Consider the following 19,057-nt stretch of genomic DNA (forward strand, 5'->3'; position numbering starts at 1 on the left):
CTGCAACATCTCTCTCTCTGCTTCTTCGTGGTCACAGCCCTACCAACATGATGGCGACCGCCGCGGATAAGAAGCTGCTCAAACAGACCAAGTTCCCCCCCGAGTTCGACCAGAAGGTGGATCTCGGAAAAGTTAACCGGGCTGTCATGAAGAAGCAAGTCGCGTCGTCTCCCTCTGCCTCTCGGGGCTAACCGTTCTCACAGTTGGATTGCTGCTCAGATTCAAAAAATCCTCAACAACGAGGATGACATCGTCATCGACTTCATCTATAACATTTTTGACGCCGGTCCAACCGTGAGTCTACGCTGTCCTCACTCCCACACCCACGCTCGCTGACTTGGAGCCCATGCTCTAGCTCGACATAAAAATGCTCCAAATCCAGCTCCAAGGCTTCCTCGACAAGGACGCGCCCGCATTCTGCAAGGAGCTCTGGAGCCTGCTACTCGATGCGCAAACAAGCAGCCACGGCATTCCAAAGGCAATTGTGGAATCAAAGAAGCAGGAGCTGAAACAAGAAAAGGTGGGTGCCTGAGATACTTGCACCCTGGCCAAACTAACTCTCTGCAGGTCGACACGGAGAGGGCAGCCGAGGAAGAGCGCCAGAGACGCGAAAACGAGCGCAGACGTCAGGAGGATCTGGACGACATTCGTCAGCGCGAACGCGGTGACCGGGGCCGCAATAGTCGAGGTCGAGGTGGCCGCGGAGGTTCGAGCTACTCATATCGACCAGCTCGCTCTCGCTCTCGCTCCCCCCGGCGCAGCTACTACGACGACCGCCGTCCACGTCGAAGGGAAACAGACTCGTACGTTCCAGCTGGTCGCAGGCGCAACAACGGCAGGGGAAGGCCGCGCTCGCCTTCGCCCAAATCACCTTCCAGGTCCATCTCCCGTTCCCGCTCGCCGCCACGCCGTCGCCGTCGTCGATCATACAGCCGCTCCCGCTCACGCTCCATAACTCCACCGCGGAGGCACACAGACAGTCGTCAAAACAGAGACAGGACCCGTTCGCGCAGTCCTGTAGGAAGATCGAGGCGGGGCAGAAGCCCCGTCCGTGGTGATCACCGTGCTAGAACATCTGTCTCGCCAGAAAGGTCCAACTCACGCGCAACCAGACGCCGCGACAGAAACCGGTCTCTGTCGTCTCGTGCATCACTTGGTCGATCCCCGCCTCCCCGCACCCGCCAGCCATCTCGCCCGCGTCGACCTTCACATAGCCGGTCTAAGTCTCGGTCAAGCAGCTCCCGCCGCGGGAGCCACAAGAACAAGCGATCTCCGTCCGTTTCAGAAGACGAAAAGTACAGCAGGGCTGATAGTCGCAAGGGTCGCCGTCGCCGGAGCCCCAGCTCCTCTAGGAGCCCAAGTCCCCGCAGACACTCTCACAAGCGTTCCCGCCGGGACAGTCCATCAGCCGAGCGCTCTCGCACCCCTGTGCGTCGCAACACATCTTCTCCTGCGGACCATTCGATGCCCGACGCCAAAAGCTCCCCCTTACAGGTTGGTCAATGATTACGAGCTTCCAATTGGACGTCTCTTTCCACAACAAACTTCTCGTTATGCTGCCTTGGCGGCTGCATCCATTTTGCTTGTCGATAGCCCTAGCAATAGACGAAAACTTCAATACAAGGTCTCATTTCTAGTCTGGCGTTTGCCAGAGATTCCATGTATCCATTCAACTCAGTATTCAAGAGGGACAAGAGGGAAACACAACTCTGCAGACAGGCCTGCCTTGAGCAAGATCTGGGGTGGAGTATTCAATCAATCCGCATGCTAATGCTTCGTGAGAAGTTGGCCACGTTTGAATTGGTGTACAGCTCGAGTGTTCTTTGATATTGTTCTGGTTCCCCAAGTGAATGCATTTTACATGAGTAATGGCGTTTGCTAGTTATTATGGAACAACAAAATGTGTCTGCATCACAACCACCTATCAAGCTGAGTCTCTGGCGCCCACGTGGAGTGGATAAAGGACAGCTGGTTCATCTGGGCTGGACTAGACCGGTTGGCAGCTGGGCCGGCCCCAGGAACGGAGATTTTGCGACGCCTCAGGGCGGGATGGGGCCGATGCGCGATGGAAGCATCAAAGAAGACGAAGGAAGGGCATGTGGTGCGCTGGCAAGGTCGGGCTGATTAGGAAAAGAGTCTCGTGGAGGGCGGTGAGATGGCGGGACATGTTGGTACGGCGAGCGACGGCGACCTTTGGTGCAACAGTGAACGGCTCTACTGGCGGTCAGAAGCGCTCCCGCGACGACAGCAAAACTGGGCGCCCGTCACACGGCCAGCATCCTATTCGCCTTCACCTTCACCCTCTCCGTCCCTTCGTCTACACTCGTGGCAGACCTCTCCCCATCTTCTCCTGCCATCCCCCCGAGCAGGCCGACTTTGCCGGACTAAAACATTTCTCACTCGCCCTGCCAGAACCCCCGCTCCGCTGCTGTTTACCCGCTGCCATATAGCAACCGTCCTTAAATCCGACGCGGCGCATAGCTGCTGAGCTCTACACCATCGCAATCATGTCTTTGGGCGAGGACCTCCTCAAGATTGTCAACAGGCTGCAGGACCTGGTCTTCAACACCATCGGAAATGATTCCTTGGACCTGCCGCAGATTGTACGTTTTGGCCACAACCCTCACAACCTCCTTGAGCTGACTCGATCGTAGGTCGTTGTAGGCTCGCAGTCTGCAGGAAAGTCGTCGGTGCTTGAGAACATTGTCGGCAAAGACTTCCTGCCTCGTGGCAGCGGCATCGTCACTCGTCGGCCGCTCATTCTCCAGCTCATCAATGTCCCTAGCCAGCACGAAGACCGCCCGGATACCGATGAAGTCCACGTCCCGCATACTCCAGCAAGCGTGGCGGCGGGTCAGGAGGAATGGGCAGAGTTTTTGCACATGCCGGGGCGCAAGTTTTTCGACTTTAGGGAAGTGAGGCAGGAGATAGAAAACGAGACCTCGCGCATAGCAGGAAACAACAAGGGTATCAACCGGCAACCCATCAACCTCAAGATCTACTCCCCCGCCGTGCTGAGCTTGACTTTGGTGGATCTGCCCGGCCTGACAAAGGTTCGTAGCGCCGCATGCTTGCCCCCGACACGCGAATCTGATTGCTCCTCCAGGTCCCCATTGGAGATCAACCTACGGATATCGAAAAGCAGACGAGGAACCTTATCACCGAGTACATCGCCAAGCCCAACAGTATTATTCTCGCCGTTTCCCCTGCCAATGTCGACATTGTCAATTCGGAGGCGCTCAAGCTGGCGCGGCACGTGGATCCCATGGGTCGCAGGACCATCGGTGTCCTCACAAAACTGGACCTCATGGACCACGGCACCAATGCGCTCGATATCCTAGCCGGCCGCGTGTATCCGCTCAAACTGGGATTTATTGGCGTCGTCAACAGGTCCCAGTACGATATTCAGGAGAACAGACCCTTGTCCGATGCCCTCCAAGCCGAGCGTGACTTTTTCAGACAACACCCTGCGTACCGGAATATGGCCAACCGTTGTGGAACCGAATTCTTGGCAAAGACCCTGAACCAGACCCTCATGGCACACATTCGCGAGAGACTGCCCGACATCAAGGCTCGGTTGAACACGTTGATGGGCCAGACGCAGCAGGAGCTGGCGAGTTACGGCGATGTCGCCTTCAACGGCAAAGAGCACAGAGGCTCTTTGATCCTGCAACTGATGACCCGCTTCGCTTCCTCCTTTATTGCCTCGATTGACGGAACGTCTTCTGACATCTCTACGCGGGAACTCTGCGGAGGTGCCAGGATTTACTACATCTTCAACTCCGTTTTTGGCAACTCTCTCGAAACTATTGACCCCACGACGAACCTCTCTTCTCAAGACATTAGGACTGCCATTCGAAACTCTACCGGACCCAGGCCCAGTCTTTTTGTTCCCGAGATGGCATTCGACCTCCTCGTCAGGCCTCAAATCAAGTTGCTGGAGCCGCCAAGCCAGCGCTGCGTCGAGCTTGTCTACGAGGAACTCATCAAAATTTGCCACACCTGCGGATCCAACGAGCTAAGCCGGTACCCCCGCCTCCAGGGCAAGCTGATTGAAGTTGTCTCGGACCTACTGCGCGAACGTCTTGGACCCAGCTCAACCTATGTCGAATCTCTCATTTCCATTCAACGCGCTTATATCAACACCAACCACCCCAACTTCCTTGGCGCGGCAGCTGCAATGTCGTCCGTCCTACACGACAGACAGGAGAAGGAGAGGAAGCTGGCTGCATTGGAAGAGAAGAAGAAGCGGGAGCGCAGGCGGCTCAAGGAGTTGAACGGTGTCAACGGCGCCGAGACACCTGAGGACGAGCAGGACGAGATCGAAGTCCCCGGCGAGAAGGCACTCCCCCACCGCGGTCACTCCAGCAAGCCGAGCCGTAGCATGTCTCCTGCCGTCGGCCGCCCCGGGAACGGCATGCCCGCCATTGCAAGCCAACTTAACGGATCGAGGTCCATTTCTCCACCAAGGATGCAGCAGGCCGGATCAACAAAAGACTCTTTCCTCAACTACTTTTTCGGCAAGGAGGGTGGTCTTCCCGGCCCACACATGCCACCGCAAATGTCGGCGGACCGTCCCGGCAGCAGACATGTGACACAGCACCAGGAGCCGAGCTTCAGCGGCAGCATAAGGCGGGGAGACACGCGCCTGCCCGACCGCAGCATTGCAGACGTGGTCGCGGAGGCGTCGGAAATCGCCATTCCAAGAAACGACTACGACGTCGGCGTAGGAGGATTTGTGAGTGCCAACCAAGCCCCCTCCTTTTGCAGCTTTACCAGCCCACATACCACTAACACGCCTCGTTGCAGGACCAAGAGCCACCAGAGCTGACGGAGCGCGAGGCGCTCGAGACGGAGCTGATCCGGCGGCTCATCTCGTCGTACTTCAACATTGTGCGCGAAACGATTGCGGACCAGGTGCCCAAGGCGGTGATGCACCTGCTCGTCAACCACAGCAAAGACGCGGTGCAGAACCGGCTCGTCAGCGAGCTGTACAAGGAGGCGCTGTTCGAGGAGCTGCTGTACGAGGACGACGGCATCAAGGCCGAGCGCGAAAAGTGCGAGCGCTTGCTCAAGACGTACAAGGAGGCGGCGTCCATTATTGGCGAGATAAGGTAAGTTGAGTGAGTAACTGGCTGCGTGCGCTGGCTGGTGCTTGCTTGGTCTGCTATGCTCTGTTCAGCTCTGTTCTGCCATGTTCTGGTTGCTCTGTGTTTTGATCGTCATTGTGGCGCTCTACTCTCTACTGCTCTGCTGTAAGAAGTTTTAGACTCGTGGTACCTGCTCCCACCATTCCGCCGATGGAAGGAGCGGGAAGGGGGGGCAATATCACAGAAAGAGAGACATTTTTTGTATCATCATTTTCTTTTTCCACTGAAGCGATGGGTAGGATGGACGGATGGATAGGTAGGGCTGGACGCGTGGATGACGTAGCCGTCTGGCCTGACTGGAAGCGAGGGCTGCTGCATTGAGATGGACGGACAGGCGGGGTGGACGGATGGACGGGCGGGTGGACGGACGCCTCGAAAGGCTTGCTTCTTTTTTGATCATCTGGTCGTTGGGTTCGCATGCACACTCCACTGCCATCTCCTGTACTTTAGCGGCGGCGGCGGCAGCTCGAACGGGATGTACAAGAGAAGAAGGGGAAAAAGGAGTGGTAGAAAAGACGTCTGTCTTCGTCCATGCCCTCTCTGTCCGTTTCGTTGTTGAGCTCGTTCTTGTCTTGTTCTTGCTCGGAAGTCTGTTTGGCTGCTTCGTTGTCTGTCTGTCTGTCTGTCCGCTCGTCCTGCCCTTTGTCCGGAGTCAAGTTTATCTGCCGTCTGTTCCCGCGCTGTGCTGGATTGGAATTGTACTCTACTGTTTACCTATGTTGTATGATACCTTTTCTGCCAGCGCACCTGTCTGTCTCCCTTCTCTCCGCAAGTCTTCATTTCCCAAGAAAGCCAAGTTCCTGCGACCTACACCTGTCCTTCGCGCTCCCTCGATCTTGTTTGCTTTCCCTTTCGCTGCCCTTTCCTTTCTTCTACCACACTAGCTCTCCAGATCAGACCAAACCCGGTTGACCGGACTGCAAACACCAAAAACGAAGGAAGACCGTGCTAACGCAACCGTCTTCTCGAGCAGATTCAGCTTCTTCCCGCACGCGCCGGTGTAATTTACCAGCACCCAGCGTCGTCGCGTAGCTACATACGTCGCGGCCGACGGCGACACTGACGACGAGAGAGCTCGAACGGCACTGCTTTCGCCGGCAGCAGAGATGGCGGCACCACCACCTCCTTCCGCTTTGAGCGCTGTCCTCGGACTTTGATTTTGGAATCAGTGTGGGGACTGGGACATGGTTCAATGCGTGCGCCCGGCATCCAGGGAGCGGCGGAAGAGATGGAGGGCCCACGTGTTCGCGGATTCGATTGCCTGTTTTGACTTCCCAGAGCGCTGAGAGCGAGAAGTGCGTGTTCATTCAGATGGGTAAACGGGTGGGGTGGCTAGAGGGAGAAAGGCGTTCAGGCGACCTCTATCTCTTTCGATTTCTTGTTGTGTTTGGCTTCCCATCGAGCTCCTTGTTATCTAAGGCGCCATGAGCAGCAGAGTAATGTAGCAGCGATGGTTTAGACCAGGTACAAGGACACTTGGGACATTTTCTGAATTTCAAGACAGTCTGAGTCTTTGTGAAGCAAATTTTAAGATTCATCATCGTCCCTCTTTGGTATCGACGCCGTTCTGTCCACCCCCGAGCTAGAGGTATAGCTGCCTCATTTATCCGTAAACGCCAGCCTACTTATGATTGATCAACGCGCCCATTCGTACGAATCCCGTCAGCTCTTCATTCACGCCCGTTGCCGCCGCGCCTCACACGACCATGTGCTGGGCATAGAACTCCGGATGCCGGCTCTGAATCATCGTCGTGATGCGCTCCACCTCCTCGGCCAAGCTGCGCACATTGTCGTCCCACTTGCGCAACTCGCCGCCCACAGCGCGGTCCAGGTTGCTAGTTGTCGCGTTCTTCTTGCCGCTGGCCTCGCCGCCCTCGAAGTAGATGTACGCCGTGATCTGATCAATGTGCCCGGCCAAGCGGCCCTGCTCGATCATCTGCGCAGCGTAGTTCTCTGCCCGCTCTGCGTCCACGTTCAGCAGCTCGCCCAGCTGCGCCATGCCAATGTTGCTGTACAGCCTCGACGCCGCGAGGAGGTTGTGCTCCAGGACCGCCTTGTCCAGCACCGTGCTGCCGTCCGACGTCTTGGCCAGCTGGTGCGGCTCTAGCTTCGCTGCGAAGGCGGCCACTTCTTCCGGTGTAAGCAGCCGGTCCAGAAATATCTTCTCCAAGATGCCATATTCGTCGACTTGACTTGCACGGTCGTCCTTGTAGAGGCGGGCGAGGGTGCGGCCACGCTGGGGTCCGGCAGGTGCCAGCACGGCGCACTTGATGGCGGCAGAAAGGGCTTGCAGGCGCTCCTCTTCGTCGACTATGGTCTCGGAAGAGATGCTGTGATATGCGGCGCTAGCATCCAAGAAGGCGCGCTGTGAGTCGTAGATGCGGGCTTGCGAGAATTGGAAATTGAGCCTGGCGGTTTTGTCCGATACATCATGGATGATATTCTTGACGCGGCTGAGGTAGGTTGTGGCAGAAGTCGGGTCATCCTCTTCGAGGTAGCAGCGCACAATGTGGATCCACACTTTGGCCTTGTCGTCGGCTGTGATGGCGCGTTGGGAAGAGTCGAGTGTGATTGTTTGGAGGATTTTTGCGGACGAGACAAAGTCTTCATTTGCTTCGTGGGCATCGGCGACGATTTCCTTGAGCTGAGTATCTTGTTCTTCGTAGAGGACGACTCGCGGTTGTAACAGGTCCAGGGCTCGCTGCCCGACTTCAATCTTGACATCTGGGTCTTTGATGGTGCGAAACTTTTCCACAAAAGAGATGAGCAGCGGCTTCGAGGAAATCTGATTGAGGGTGTCTCCGAGGATGGACTCCACGTAGGCGATCAGGTTCGGTGCGAGTGTCTCCGGCGTTGAAGTGTCAATGACTCTGTTCAACAGCTCATTGTAGCCCGAGGTCTTGGAGGACGTCGACGGCGATTCCAGTTCCCTCAGAGCTGCCGTAACTTCAGCAGAGGCTTGCGCGTCAGAATTCATGGTGACAGGGTCGGTTGGGGTTGAGGTTGAAAGTTAGGTTGTGGCTGCAGCGGGAGCAAGCAAGCTGTGGTGGAGTACCACCCACCCACGTTAGCCGCCTGGAGCTAAGGTAATCGATAAGCCGCTATGACACCCGCGTTCATTTGACCTCCGCCGCAGCGCATGCTGCCTTTGACCCTTTCAACTCCACACCCTGCCCGCCCTTCACGCCCTCCTCTGTCGCGCATCGTCTTCTCACCCGCTGCGACACTTTACGCACGCTGTAGTGCGCGACGCGCTACCCGCAGACCGAAGCTGCTCGCCTCCACGACCACCGCTCTGTACCGATACGCCTCACGCCCGGCCCGCAATCATGAACGGGGTCAAGATGGAAGAAGATACACCGATCAAGCCTGATCCGGAAATGGCATCTCCCGGCGGTGGCTTTGTGGACGACGACATGTTTGAAGACACTGGCGAACTCAACATTCCTCCCGACTTTCCTGCGAGCCAGACGGTGTGGTTGACACGCGTGCCCAAGTGGCTTTGGGATAGACTGGCCGATTTCGACGACGACGAAGAGATCGAGATAGGCCGCATCTACAGCTGGAAAGAGCCTGGAAGTAGTGAAGAAAAGGTTGGCATCACTCGACGTACATTGTCAGCTGGGTCTTGAACTGGGTTTGCTGACAAGCCTGGCTGAGTAGGTCAAATTCCAACTGCGACTGGATGCCGACGGCTTCAATAAATTCACGGACATACCCAAGGAATACAAGCTCAATACGACAAACCCCAACCCCAGCAGCGTCTACGTATTCTCGGAGAAGGATTTGGAGGGCTACAACCCGAACGCCTACAAGCGTCCAGGCCGTGCGAACCAGCCTGGTGGCAACAACCACGTAAAGGACGGACGGGTAGACAGGTACAGCAAGCGCGGCAAGAAACCCATTCCAAAGCATACCACACTTGCGGCCAAAGACGTCCGGGACGTGAACTGCGTCCCGATTGACAACAAAGAACTCGCCCAATTCCGCCTCAAGCAGAACAAGAAGACGGCGGCCGGATCGAACAAGCTTGTCATTGAAGACCTTACCAAGCTCACTAGCGCCATTGGAGGCACTACAGCCGCGGACCCGTCAATCACGATAGAAGCCAAGGCCAAGCCGAAGGCTCAAGACAACAAGTTTGCGCGTATCCCACAAAACGAGCTGCTCGATATGCTGCTCAGGCTGTTCCAAGAGTACAAGTACTGGCCCATTAAAGCGCTCAAGGATAAGACGCGCCAGCCTGAGGCGTATCTCAGAGAGACTTTGACCAAGATCGCCACTCTGGTGCGGACGGGGCCGTTTGCAAACAACTGGATGCTCAACAAAGAAGCTGAAGAGGCCAATTACGCGCACCTCGCCAATGTTGATGTGAAGGATGAGATGGCCCCCGCGCCCGACTATGATGACGACGACGACGATGGGGACGACGAGATGGTCGATGCGCTTTGAGCATCTCTGGGAGGTAAGGTCATGAAGAATTGCATGGGACGGCGTCTAGGAGACATTGGAATACCCGTGATTGGTATCATGGGCTTGTTGCAGTTTTCAACGGCAGTTTGAAAGGGCGTTTTGTGGGCTTTACAAAGAAGAGTGTCAAGGAGGTCTATATCCAATTACTAGAGCAAACAATCAAAACCAAATGTGTGCATGGTATCCGACTTTACGGGCTGCGGCTGTTGCACGTCACCTCCGCCCCCCGGGCCGGCCGCGCCAAGATTCATCGGCCCGAAATTTTCCGGCCAGATTCTCGTGGATGCGACTCTGGAGCTGTTCGACAACTCGTACGCCAATCGTCCTGGCTCCAGCTTGCTGCGAGCTCCAATCCCCAAAATGTTTTCCCGAACGATACGGCGGTCAATTGTCGACGCCAGGTCTGCATTGACCCCAACCTACTCCCTGCCAATCCGCGCACACCTCTCGACCGTCTCGAATACTCTCGAGCCAGGCAATGTCCCCGAACCGCTCACCAACGCATCCGGCCACAAGACCAGCAGGACGGCCGATTACAGGCCCAATCTGAAGGGTAGCCGCCAGACGAAGACGCCCTCGATCCCCAATGACTCGGTAGCAACACCTCCCGCTCCTCCCTCTGCCTCTCCGCTGCCGCCGCCCACCGCCCAAGCGCCATCCACGGGCACCACCCCTCTGTCAGATTCGGTCAAGGAGCTGCTGCCGCTGCTCCACGCGCAGACGCCGCACTACATGGTCGCACACATCCACGCCAGAGCGTACATGGTGACGCTGGGCGACACGGTGCGGCTGCCGTTCCTGATGCCAGACGTGCAGCCGGGCGACGTGCTGCGGCTGAACCGAGCGACGGTAGTCGGCTCGCGCGAATTCACGCTGCGCGCGCCGGCGTCGATCAAGGGGACGCGCGAGGACCCCGGGCGCAAGATGCGCTACGTCGACGACCGCGTCTTCGTGTGCCGCGCCACGGTCGTGGGCACCGAGAGCGAGCCCATGCGCATCAAGGAGAAGACCAAGCAGCGCAACCGCCACATCAAGCACGCCAAGAGCAAGCACAAGTATACGGTCCTGCGCATCTCGGAGCTCACCGTCCGGAGCCTGGCGGAGGTTGAGGCCGAGGAGGAGGAGCTGGCCGAGGCGGAGGTTGCGGCCGAGGCTAGGAGAGAGACTGCTAGGGCGAAGAAGAGGAATAGAGAGGAGAAGAAGAAGAATAAAGAGGAGGAGAAGAAGAATAGAGAGGAGGAGGAGAAGAAGATGAAGATGAAGGCAGAGTCTCCCGAAGCGAGTGTGGCCGACGCGGAACCAGAGCCAGTGAAGCAGGAAGCATAGAGCGAGCCCGAGAGCCGCGAAGACAACTCAATTTTGGCCGCACATTTAAGAGTACAGGGGAAACCGACGGATGGCAGGAACCCAGGCGGAGCCACGTTGAGAGATGCGTCTAGTCCGCCAAAGCGAGAGATGGACCGAGTGTCAAGCGTAGCAAAGGAGAACGAGTTGACGAGCCCTCGGAGCAGCCGAGGAAGCTGTGAAAGGAAGGGGATTACTACCACAACCCTGGAATCTACCGTCCATGGACGAGCAGAGCGGAGCATGCCATGCATTTGTGGCGGTATAGAAGCCGCGGACATTGTTGTATCCAGCTGTAAAATACCAAAAATCAAGCATGGCTTTGGATGACGAATGGGAGTGTAACGAATAGCATTTTGGCTAGACAACTAGTAGAAAACCACAATACTCAGCCGCTAACCCCAGGCCACCGCCCTTCAACACCGAACAAGATATGTAGGTGATAGTAACATACACGTCAAGACACCAACTGCAGCAACTGCAACACCATCACTCGTTTGCTTTACACCTCCTCATCGCTCTCCTCGCCCAACAGCTCGCCCTCGTCCGGATCCACGACGGCGTAATCGCCCCTCGCAAACGAGCTTCTAGACGTAAATGTGCGTCCGCCATACCCACCACCCAAACCGCCATAGCTGCCGCTCGCGCGGCCGAACCAGCCCTGCGCCGAGCGCCAAAGGGAAGCGGCGAGGAGCGGCACGGCCGCCGCAACAGCGACAGCCGCCGAGACGGCGGCAACGGGCCAGGCAATCCAGCGCGAGTCCGAGTCGAAGCTGGTGGTGTGCGTCGAGTCGCCGAGGCGGATGCGGCCAAACTTGCCGTCCCAGTTGCGCCAGGCGTAGTAGCCGATGCCGGCGGCCGCCGCGATGGGGATGACGACGGCGAAGAAGACGCCCGTCGCCGACGGGCCGTGCTTTTTGCGGTACTCTTCTTCCTTGTTGGGGCAGGGAGCCGTGCCCGCCGACAGGTCCAGCTCCACGCCGCCAGAGCACGTCGTGATGGGGATGCGGCGGTAGCCTGTGATCTTCTTGTATTCGATGACTTTGGGGTCCGAGCAGACTGCCATCGGGTCTGCCGGCTCAAGGCCCTCGACCAGTTTACAGGATCCGTCGCTTTGGCGCTCGTAGTTGTAGTCGCTGCGAGACGTTAGCTAGAGTTGTCAGGGGAGCGTTTAGTGGGACTAACCATTCAAAGTCCTGCCGCGTACAAGTGCAGTTCTTGGCGATGTTGTGCAGCTTTTGTATGTCGTGCTCATTCCAGCACTTGGCTCCAATCTTCTTCCTGTGGTATTGAGCGACGTGACCGAACAGACAGTTATCCTCTTGCATCGGGTGTTTCGGCTCCCAAAGATCGTAGTCGCCTGCAGTCGGGTTCTTCTCGTCCAGTTCACAGGCACGGTCGTAGAGGCCGGAAAAGTCCAGGTTGACGGTGATGAGGTTGCCGTCAGCCTTGCCCCAGAGCAGGAAATTCTTCGACGTGTCACTTGGGACGGTCGAGATGGAGTTGATGATGACGGCCTTGCCGGGACTGAACTCGTACTCTTCCCAGGTGCTGCCTTCATCGACGGAATAGAAGATGGCTGTGACGGGCTCCCCTTCCTTGACAATCACGATGATGGAACCTTGGTCGCCAAACTCCCACATGTAGGTACCCTTCATGGCTTCGTGCCAGGTGTTGCCGCCATCGCGGGTAACAAACGTGTTGCCGTCCCTGTAGCGGCCAAGGTATTCGCCGACGTTGCCAACACCCATCATGAGGCCAACGGCAGAGGGCGACGAAAAGGTGTCCCTAGGGTCCTTACGCTCCGTGTAGCCATGGACGTGGAGAGAGCACTTATCCAGCGACGAGCCGGGGCAATCGTACTTTTTACCGTCAGAGTCCTTTTCAGGAGGCGACAAAAGAACCCAGTCCGCTCCGTCGTTGTGAGTAATAAACGATTTGAGCTTCTTTGCAGCTCCTTTGTCCACGTCCTGTGCATTCGCAACAATGTTGATCAGAGCAACGCCCTCTAGACCTTGCATCTTCTCGAAGTCAACGTAGCCATCTTCGTTCCTGTTCACCTGAGCGACGCTGAGAACATATTCGGTACCATTGCTGTTGCTCTTCAAGATGGTGCCGTATTCCTGCTCGCGCTCATTGTTGATCGTGACGTGGAGGAATACAGAGTGGGTCGAGCTGTCCAATACAGTGTATGCTTGTCGGTGATCCAAGTTGAACTTGGGCGGGAACTCGGCTTCCGCAAAAGTTTTGCCGTCGATGCTGGCGTCCACCTTGAGCGAGGTGCGGTTCTCCGTCTTCTTCGCCACGATGATGAATTCTGCCATGGTCGCGAAGTTGGCCACATCTTCATAGTGGACTGTCTTGGTTTGAAACCAATCGGTGCTTCCCAAAAGCTGGAGAGGGTTCGTGGTGTCCTCGCCCGCGTATTGTTCACAAAAGACGAGCTTCTCGCTGTCGGCGCGCTCCTCCCTCCACGCGAATTGACACTTTTGGACGAATGGAAGCATTGGCTCCCAGCTGCCTTCCAAGCCGCCCTTCGTCGAGACATAGGCAACTGAGTGACAGTCGCCACTTCGCATGTCACAGTCCTTGCTGCCTGTCCAGAGTATCCAGCTCTTCGCGTGCGGATGGAATCCCATGGTAGGAAGCCTCTCCCGGGTTGGAGGAGCAGGCGCTTCAAACTTATGGATGCTGTTACCCAGACCACGGTTGTCCGAATAGTAGACAGTCTTGTCGGGAGTCAGGAAATAAACAATGTCGTTGAAGTACTGGTGGGGATAAATGGTGACGACCTCGCCGTCGACAGCAGGCTCCCAGCTCTTGCCATGGTCGTGGCTGATGTGGGCTGTGCGCATGTCGTCGAGGATCACGACAGTCTCGTCTGATTCAGCATTGGCCGCCGACGTCCTCTCCAGATAGTAGTATTCTCGGTATGCGCCGGCCTGCTTGAACTTGGTTAGAGTGGCTTCGACCTTGCCGCTCGAAGCGGGTTTCTTGGACTCAGCACAAGGCCTCTCGACGGGTTTGTCTTTTTCGCTGGCGCTATCTTCGCACTGGTTTCCGGGAATAAGACGCCAGCCAGAAGTGCCTCGAAATGTCTCCTCCCCGTTCTGGCACTGTCCATTGGGCACTGGCACCGGTCCAGCTGGCACACACTTGTCGCCCTCGCGAACAAAGTTGAAGTCGCATTCGTAGTCGGCGTCAGTGCACTTGCACGCTTCCCACTTCGGCTCGGGGTCCACGAATTCGTCCTTGATGAAGCAGTCCGCGTCGGGCTTCCTCCGTCGGTAAGACTGGGTCCGGCCCATGACACATCCAGGCTTGCCGTCAACCTCGCGTGCATGCCATAGCTCGAAGTCGTCGTCCTTGCACTGACGCTCGTGAAGCCCGTCAAAGTCCAGAGAGTAGATCAGCCACGTAAGGCCTTCCCTGGCCACGAGAACAAACTTGAGGCTAGTCGAGTCAGGGATGGTGGTCAGTTCGTGAGCGACGATTTTGGAATCCAACTCCACCGTTGCCCAGTCTTTGCCGTGGTTCAACGAGTAGCGGACCTTGTTGGTCTCGCCCTTGTCGTAGACCGCAACCAGCAGAGAGCCCTTGTCTCCAAACTCATACTTGTGCGGACTATCAAGAGCATGCCTCCAAGTTATGCCAGCATCATCAGACACCCAAAGATCTCCATCATCGTAGGCTTTGAGGTAGTCTCCCGTGTTGCCGACCCCCATTACAAGGCCCGGTGCAGGACTGGAAAAGACCTTGCCGCTATTGCGCTGTTCGGTGTACGAATGCAGATTGAGAGTCTTGCCATCCTTGGTCTTCAATTTCTGAAACGTGCGACCATCGTCGAAGCTGATTTGGGAAATGACTTGCTTCTTCTCGAAAAGGGGGTTGTGTTCCAGCTTCTCCCAGTTCTTGACCGTGTTTACGATGATGATGCCTTGAATGTTCGTCACTTTCTCAAAGTCGACGTAGCCAAGTTCGTCACGATTCGTGTGATCGATGTTGCGCGCGAAGTAGGTGCCGTTCGAATTGCTCGTGAAAAGATTTCCCATGTTTGCCCACTTGGACGACATGACGTCGACTTGGACGCTGTAGTTGGAGGATTCCAGGATAGTGTAGGCGTCCTCCTCGAGTTTGTGAGCTCCAAACTCAGCTCTGTGCCAGTTGTTCGAGTCGTGGGTCACGTAGAGCGCCATTTCGTCGGTGCCGTCGGACTTGGCCGCAGAGACAATGTAGGCTTTTGCTGACGCTAGGTGTGCCATGCCCGCAACAGTCCGTCCGTCAGACATTGGAGGCTCGACAATGGTCTCGCCAAAGTTGTCCGTCATTACTAACCGGTAGTCTTTTCTTTGCTTGGAGAACTTGCCCTCCGTCACACACAGTATCCGATTCTTGTCCGTGTCTTCGGATCCAGAGTAGAAAGCGTTGGTGGTGCGCGCCCACATGCAGGTCTTCCTGCCATCGACCAAGGGTTTGAAGTGCTCGAATCCATTCGTGGTATACCATGTCTGCTCGCACCGTCAGCAGTGAACCAGGCCTGGGCCAACAGCGGCTTACCTTTCCCACGCAATTCATCCACAAGTCGCAACGGTCCGCGCCGTTGAACAAGACCCTCTCCGGATCATCCGCATGCCAGCCGATGGGACTGTAGGGACTGGGGTCCGCCTCGGGGGTCTCAAACTTGCGCCAAGTCTCGCCGTAATCTTTGGTATACCAGTGTAACCGCTTCCGCCCCAAGGCCACGGCAACCTTGTTGTTGTAGGGGTGGTGGAGGACCTGGTAGACCTGATCCTCCTTGAGAGGGTGGAGGCGCTCCCATTCCTGACCAGAGTCGGTGGTCCGCCAGACTCTGCCCGAGTCGGCCTCGGTGACGATAGCTGTCTCGGTATCGTCGAAGAAGAAGAGGCCGCGGGGTTGGCCGTCGAAGGTCTTCTTGCGGACGGTGGGCCCATCGGACTTTGCGAGGGAGCCGATGGCGAGCAGCAGAGGCAGCCAGACGGCCTTGTGTATTATCATGATGGCATGGGGAGTTGTGGAGAGGTGTACGGTCTCGAAGTATGGCCCCGGTCAAGCTTGATGCCAGCTTAGCGCGCGGTCGCGGGCAACCTCCGGCAGGGTAGGTTACGTATGTGCGCTCGGGCCAGGACCGGACGCAGAGGGTTTGGCTTTGGCTGCGCGACGGACGTTTGACAAGTCGATGAAGCTGATGATTGACGATGCAGTCGTCGTTGCAGCTTCGCAGCCCGACCAAAACACTTTTTTGCGTGCTGCCGTCATTGCTGAACGCTTCCAGGCTGCTTCGGGCCACCGCCAAGGCCATACGGATGTGCTGCAGGGGCCGCGTTGGTTGCATCTCCGCCCGACCAGGATGGCTGCCTTTTCTCAACACCACGCCCTAACATCCTCGGCAGTCCATCCCCGTCTCTCTCTTGCGTTGCCCTGTTTTTGTTTTTTGCTGACGTTGTCGCTGTACATTGCAGTATCTGAGGCTTGAATATACATCTATAAACAACAGATAGTGGGAAGAAAAGGGAGAAAAAAAAAAAGAAAAAAGAAAAAACCTCGCATCTGGTCCGCAAGGCTGAGACCACAGGAAACACGCCGTCGGCAGCAAGCTCCATACGGAACATCTGCTCTACCCTGTATAAAACCTTAAAATGCAGGCTGATCATTGGCTCTCCCGCTACGCCAGCGACTACCACGCTTGGCGAAAAGTTTACTCGGGCCAAGACCTGATCGCCTACCAAAGACCACTGGGCCTCGTTGAAACTGCCTTCGACATTGACGGCATCCACTATGGCGGCAGAGCCGACGTGAATTCGGCTTTCACCGTCGAGGCGCGCACCAGCCTGACGGTCGACGACTTTCGGCAAAGGATCACTCTGGCATGGGCCAACCTTCGAATCCTCCATGTCCTGCTCATGGCGACCGTGGTTCGGGACAGTGCTTTTACATCGAGAGAATTCAAGCTCGAGATCCCTGCGAGCAGCAGAGAAGCCGTCGAAAACGCTGCTTCCACCATTCGCTTCCTACAAAACAGTCACGAGCGCATCGAAATCGACGACTTCTTCAAGCATTGTACAAACAGCGGCAGGGTCATCGATTCAGACAAGAGCCTCTCGGAACTCCTCGTTCTGCCATCCGAGCCGCTTCATGGAGGAACCTTTCGCCTCACCTTCTTCCTGGTCGCCGCCCACGAAACCTGCGACGGGCTCGTATTGCTGGGAAATTGGTGGCCTCACTTCCTCCGCCTCTTGAACACGCCCGTCGCAGGCTTGGAGCGTTCCTTGGAGCATGAGAGGCTTCCGCAGCGGTTGTGGGCTCGTCTGCCGCGAGCTCAAGAGGATCTTTACCCACGGGTTCAGGGCAGCATCGCCAGGCAGCGCTGGTACTGGGCGATCATGAGAGTTCTCAGACACGTCCGCAAGCCGCCCCCGCAAGGCTTCTTCAACCCGCTCAAACAGGCAAAAAGGCGCGATCATGCAATCTTGCCACCGCCAAAATACCCGGATGTCTTTGAGTACTCGGAAGAAAAGAAGCCTCCAATCAATGGCCATCGCATCGGAGCGGTTCTCTCTCGAACAGTGACGGATCGCTTAGAACGCTTGGCCAGGGCGGTAGGTGCCAGTGTTGGTGCAGCATGCTTTGCGCTGGTCGGTCTGTCCATGATGGAGCTCGAGGAAGCCAAAAACCCGCAAGTCCCGTTGGAGCAGCGCCAACCGTTCGTCGGGTCATTCCCCATCAATCCAAGGCCGTTTTTCGGATTCACCAGCCTTGCCGATTCCTGCATGTTGACATTTTCAGACGGCATTTGGTTGCCGTTTCTCCCATCGGATCTGCCTGTGGAGGCAAGATTGAGGTTGCTGATCCGCCAGGCGCATAGACAGCTGGGAATGTATCAGAAACGACTGCGGAGCGACAAGCTCAAGGGCAGCTGGGATCCGACCGACCCAGCTCGTGTCATTGCTTCGAGCTACCTAGTAGGCCTTGAGAGGATTGAAGACAAGAAGCCCGAGCATCTGCGGTCTGGCATCAGCCCGCAAGGCGCTTATCCGGCCAAATGGTCCCTCGGGACGGCCACATGCGGCATCAGCTCCATGGGGTCGGTCAAGAAGTTCTTGCAATCAGGCAAGTACAAGCTCGACGAGAAGGCGACCGAGGAGACTGGGTTCGTGGCAGACTACCGTTCCTGCAGGACTTGCGTGAGGGCACGAGACGGCGAGTTTCTCGTTGGTGTCTCTGGAATGGATGATGGAATGACGTTTGACGTTTCGTACGACGGCAACGAGATTAGTGAGGAAGTGGCCTCGTTCTGGCGGAGTAATATTGAGAGCATTTTGGAGCCAAATGTCGTGGCAAGACTCTAGATGGATAGAGTGGATGGTTGTAGTCTCGGATTCCCGACAGTTTGACTAGTCGCTGTCACCTTCCCTTTTCTCGGTTTGAGAAGTGTCTATCCCCACATCCCATTTCTCACGTGGAATCTCATTCATGAAGCCCAGAATCAGCTGGGCGTGGGAACAAGGGCGGCTGCGGAGCGCATGTACACTTGCATTTTCTCGGTATCCAGGTCGTCGTAGAGTAGCGCCAGGTGGGATCGGCCAGAACGCACCTCGGAAGCAAGGACAGGCAACGATGTGCACAAGAAATTGACAAGAAATGAGACGGTGGATGAGGCCCGATCTGGCAAACGTTTGTCGGCCGTGTGCTGCTTGGCGGTGGTTGTTGCATGACGTTGCCTCAGCCTTACGACGGCCTGGGCGTGGTTGAGGTGCAGCAAGCAAAGCACCGCTCGGCTTCACATGGGCGCGGTGTGAGACGGGGCTGGGATTCGATGCATCAGCAAGCACTCAGCTGACCAAGGCCAACGGCCGGTGGGGAAGAAGCAGAGTAGAAAAGTTCCGTGGACTGAAGAATGGGTGCGAGAGACATGACGGCGTCGGGAGTGGCGTCGAGGGTCTCGCGGGGGGTTCAGTTCAGGTCCAGGTCCAGGTCCAGTTGGCGCTTGCAGGGAGCTGGAGCTGGTGGCTGTTGTCAGGCCCGCCATCCTCGTTCAACGGTGATCATGCTCCCTTTTTAACGCGCCTCTT

General features: G+C 56.7%; 8 protein-coding genes across 8 annotated transcripts; 6 read left to right on the forward strand and 2 right to left on the reverse strand.

The window, feature by feature from the left end:
* Window positions 1–50: 50 nt before the first annotated feature.
* Window positions 51–1,506, forward strand: J3D65DRAFT_549573 (PWI domain-containing protein; the record flags this gene model as incomplete). The annotated part of the gene is made up of 5 exons (XM_066796960.1): window positions 51–163; window positions 204–294; window positions 356–520; window positions 568–682; window positions 1,088–1,506. The coding sequence occupies 5 exons, from the start codon at window positions 51–53 to the stop codon at window positions 1,504–1,506; spliced, it is 903 nt and encodes a 300-aa protein (XP_066657576.1).
* Window positions 1,507–2,167: 661 nt separating this feature from the next.
* J3D65DRAFT_584917 (Dynamin central region-domain-containing protein) lies at window positions 2,168–5,118 on the forward strand (the record flags this gene model as incomplete). Its single annotated transcript, XM_066797744.1, is given in 4 exon segments — window positions 2,168–2,603; window positions 2,655–3,053; window positions 3,107–4,802; window positions 4,817–5,118. The coding sequence occupies 4 exon segments, from the start codon at window positions 2,508–2,510 to the stop codon at window positions 5,116–5,118; spliced, it is 2,493 nt and encodes an 830-aa protein (XP_066657577.1). The 5' UTR covers window positions 2,168–2,507.
* A 140-nt stretch (window positions 5,119–5,258) lies between these two features.
* Window positions 5,259–6,108, forward strand: J3D65DRAFT_242589 (uncharacterized protein). The gene is made up of 2 exons (XM_066794769.1): window positions 5,259–5,391; window positions 5,491–6,108. The coding sequence occupies exon 2, from the start codon at window positions 5,498–5,500 to the stop codon at window positions 6,032–6,034; it is 537 nt and encodes a 178-aa protein (XP_066657578.1). The 5' UTR covers window positions 5,259–5,391; window positions 5,491–5,497; the 3' UTR covers window positions 6,035–6,108.
* A 444-nt stretch (window positions 6,109–6,552) lies between these two features.
* J3D65DRAFT_615984 (COP9 signalosome-like protein complex subunit 4) lies at window positions 6,553–8,171 on the reverse strand. Its single transcript, XM_066799397.1, has one exon. The coding sequence runs from the start codon at window positions 8,125–8,127 to the stop codon at window positions 6,847–6,849; it is 1,281 nt and encodes a 426-aa protein (XP_066657579.1). The 5' UTR covers window positions 8,128–8,171; the 3' UTR covers window positions 6,553–6,846.
* A 115-nt stretch (window positions 8,172–8,286) lies between these two features.
* Window positions 8,287–9,845, forward strand: J3D65DRAFT_615985 (transcription initiation factor IIF, beta subunit-domain-containing protein). Its single transcript, XM_066799398.1, has 2 exons — window positions 8,287–8,743; window positions 8,814–9,845. Exons 1-2 carry the CDS (start codon window positions 8,480–8,482, stop codon window positions 9,600–9,602), a joined length of 1,053 nt encoding a protein of 350 aa, XP_066657580.1. The 5' UTR covers window positions 8,287–8,479; the 3' UTR covers window positions 9,603–9,845.
* Window positions 9,846–9,874: 29 nt separating this feature from the next.
* J3D65DRAFT_615988 (mitochondrial 54S ribosomal protein bL21m) lies at window positions 9,875–11,371 on the forward strand. The gene has a single exon (XM_066799399.1). The coding sequence runs from the start codon at window positions 9,984–9,986 to the stop codon at window positions 10,947–10,949; it is 966 nt and encodes a 321-aa protein (XP_066657581.1). The 5' UTR covers window positions 9,875–9,983; the 3' UTR covers window positions 10,950–11,371.
* Window positions 11,174–16,229, reverse strand: J3D65DRAFT_615990 (vacuolar protein sorting/targeting protein 10). Its single transcript, XM_066799400.1, has 3 exons — window positions 15,525–16,229; window positions 12,153–15,475; window positions 11,174–12,103 (listed from the first exon to the last, which is right to left on the reverse strand). The coding sequence occupies exons 1-3, from the start codon at window positions 15,981–15,983 to the stop codon at window positions 11,470–11,472; spliced, it is 4,416 nt and encodes a 1,471-aa protein (XP_066657582.1). The 5' UTR covers window positions 15,984–16,229; the 3' UTR covers window positions 11,174–11,469.
* Window positions 16,179–18,655, forward strand: J3D65DRAFT_615991 (uncharacterized protein). The gene has a single exon (XM_066799401.1). It carries the CDS (start codon window positions 16,625–16,627, stop codon window positions 18,332–18,334), a length of 1,710 nt encoding a protein of 569 aa, XP_066657583.1. The 5' UTR covers window positions 16,179–16,624; the 3' UTR covers window positions 18,335–18,655.
* Window positions 18,656–19,057: the final 402 nt, after the last annotated feature.

This window comes from Phyllosticta citribraziliensis (assembly GCF_038025025.1).
Source record: "Phyllosticta citribraziliensis strain CPC 17464 chromosome Unknown J3D65scaffold_3, whole genome shotgun sequence".
Lineage (NCBI taxonomy): Eukaryota > Fungi > Ascomycota > Dothideomycetes > Botryosphaeriales > Phyllostictaceae > Phyllosticta > Phyllosticta citribraziliensis.

What these genes read in the sequence shown, in the direction of transcription:
- J3D65DRAFT_615984 (XM_066799397.1), bottom strand. Translation starts at nt 8,127, where the DNA reads ATGAATTCTGACGCGCAAGCCTCTGCTGAAGTTACGGCAGCTCTGAGG.
- J3D65DRAFT_242589 (XM_066794769.1), top strand. Translation starts at nt 5,498, where the DNA reads ATGGACGGGCGGGTGGACGGACGCCTCGAAAGGCTTGCTTCTTTTTTG.
- J3D65DRAFT_615985 (XM_066799398.1), top strand. Translation starts at nt 8,480, where the DNA reads ATGAACGGGGTCAAGATGGAAGAAGATACACCGATCAAGCCTGATCCG. An exon ending in CTGGAAGTAGTGAAGAAAAG is followed by an intron (nt 8,744 to 8,813) that starts GTTGGCATCACT and finishes CTGGCTGAGTAG; the next exon opens with GTCAAATTCCAACTGCGACT.
- J3D65DRAFT_615988 (XM_066799399.1), top strand. Translation starts at nt 9,984, where the DNA reads ATGTTTTCCCGAACGATACGGCGGTCAATTGTCGACGCCAGGTCTGCA.
- J3D65DRAFT_615990 (XM_066799400.1), bottom strand. Translation starts at nt 15,983, where the DNA reads ATGATAATACACAAGGCCGTCTGGCTGCCTCTGCTGCTCGCCATCGGC. An exon ending in GGATGAATTGCGTGGGAAAG is followed by an intron (nt 15,476 to 15,524) that starts GTAAGCCGCTGT and finishes CGGTGCGAGCAG; the next exon opens with ACATGGTATACCACGAATGG. An exon ending in ACGCGGCAGGACTTTGAATG is followed by an intron (nt 12,104 to 12,152) that starts GTTAGTCCCACT and finishes AACGTCTCGCAG; the next exon opens with CGACTACAACTACGAGCGCC.
- J3D65DRAFT_615991 (XM_066799401.1), top strand. Translation starts at nt 16,625, where the DNA reads ATGCAGGCTGATCATTGGCTCTCCCGCTACGCCAGCGACTACCACGCT.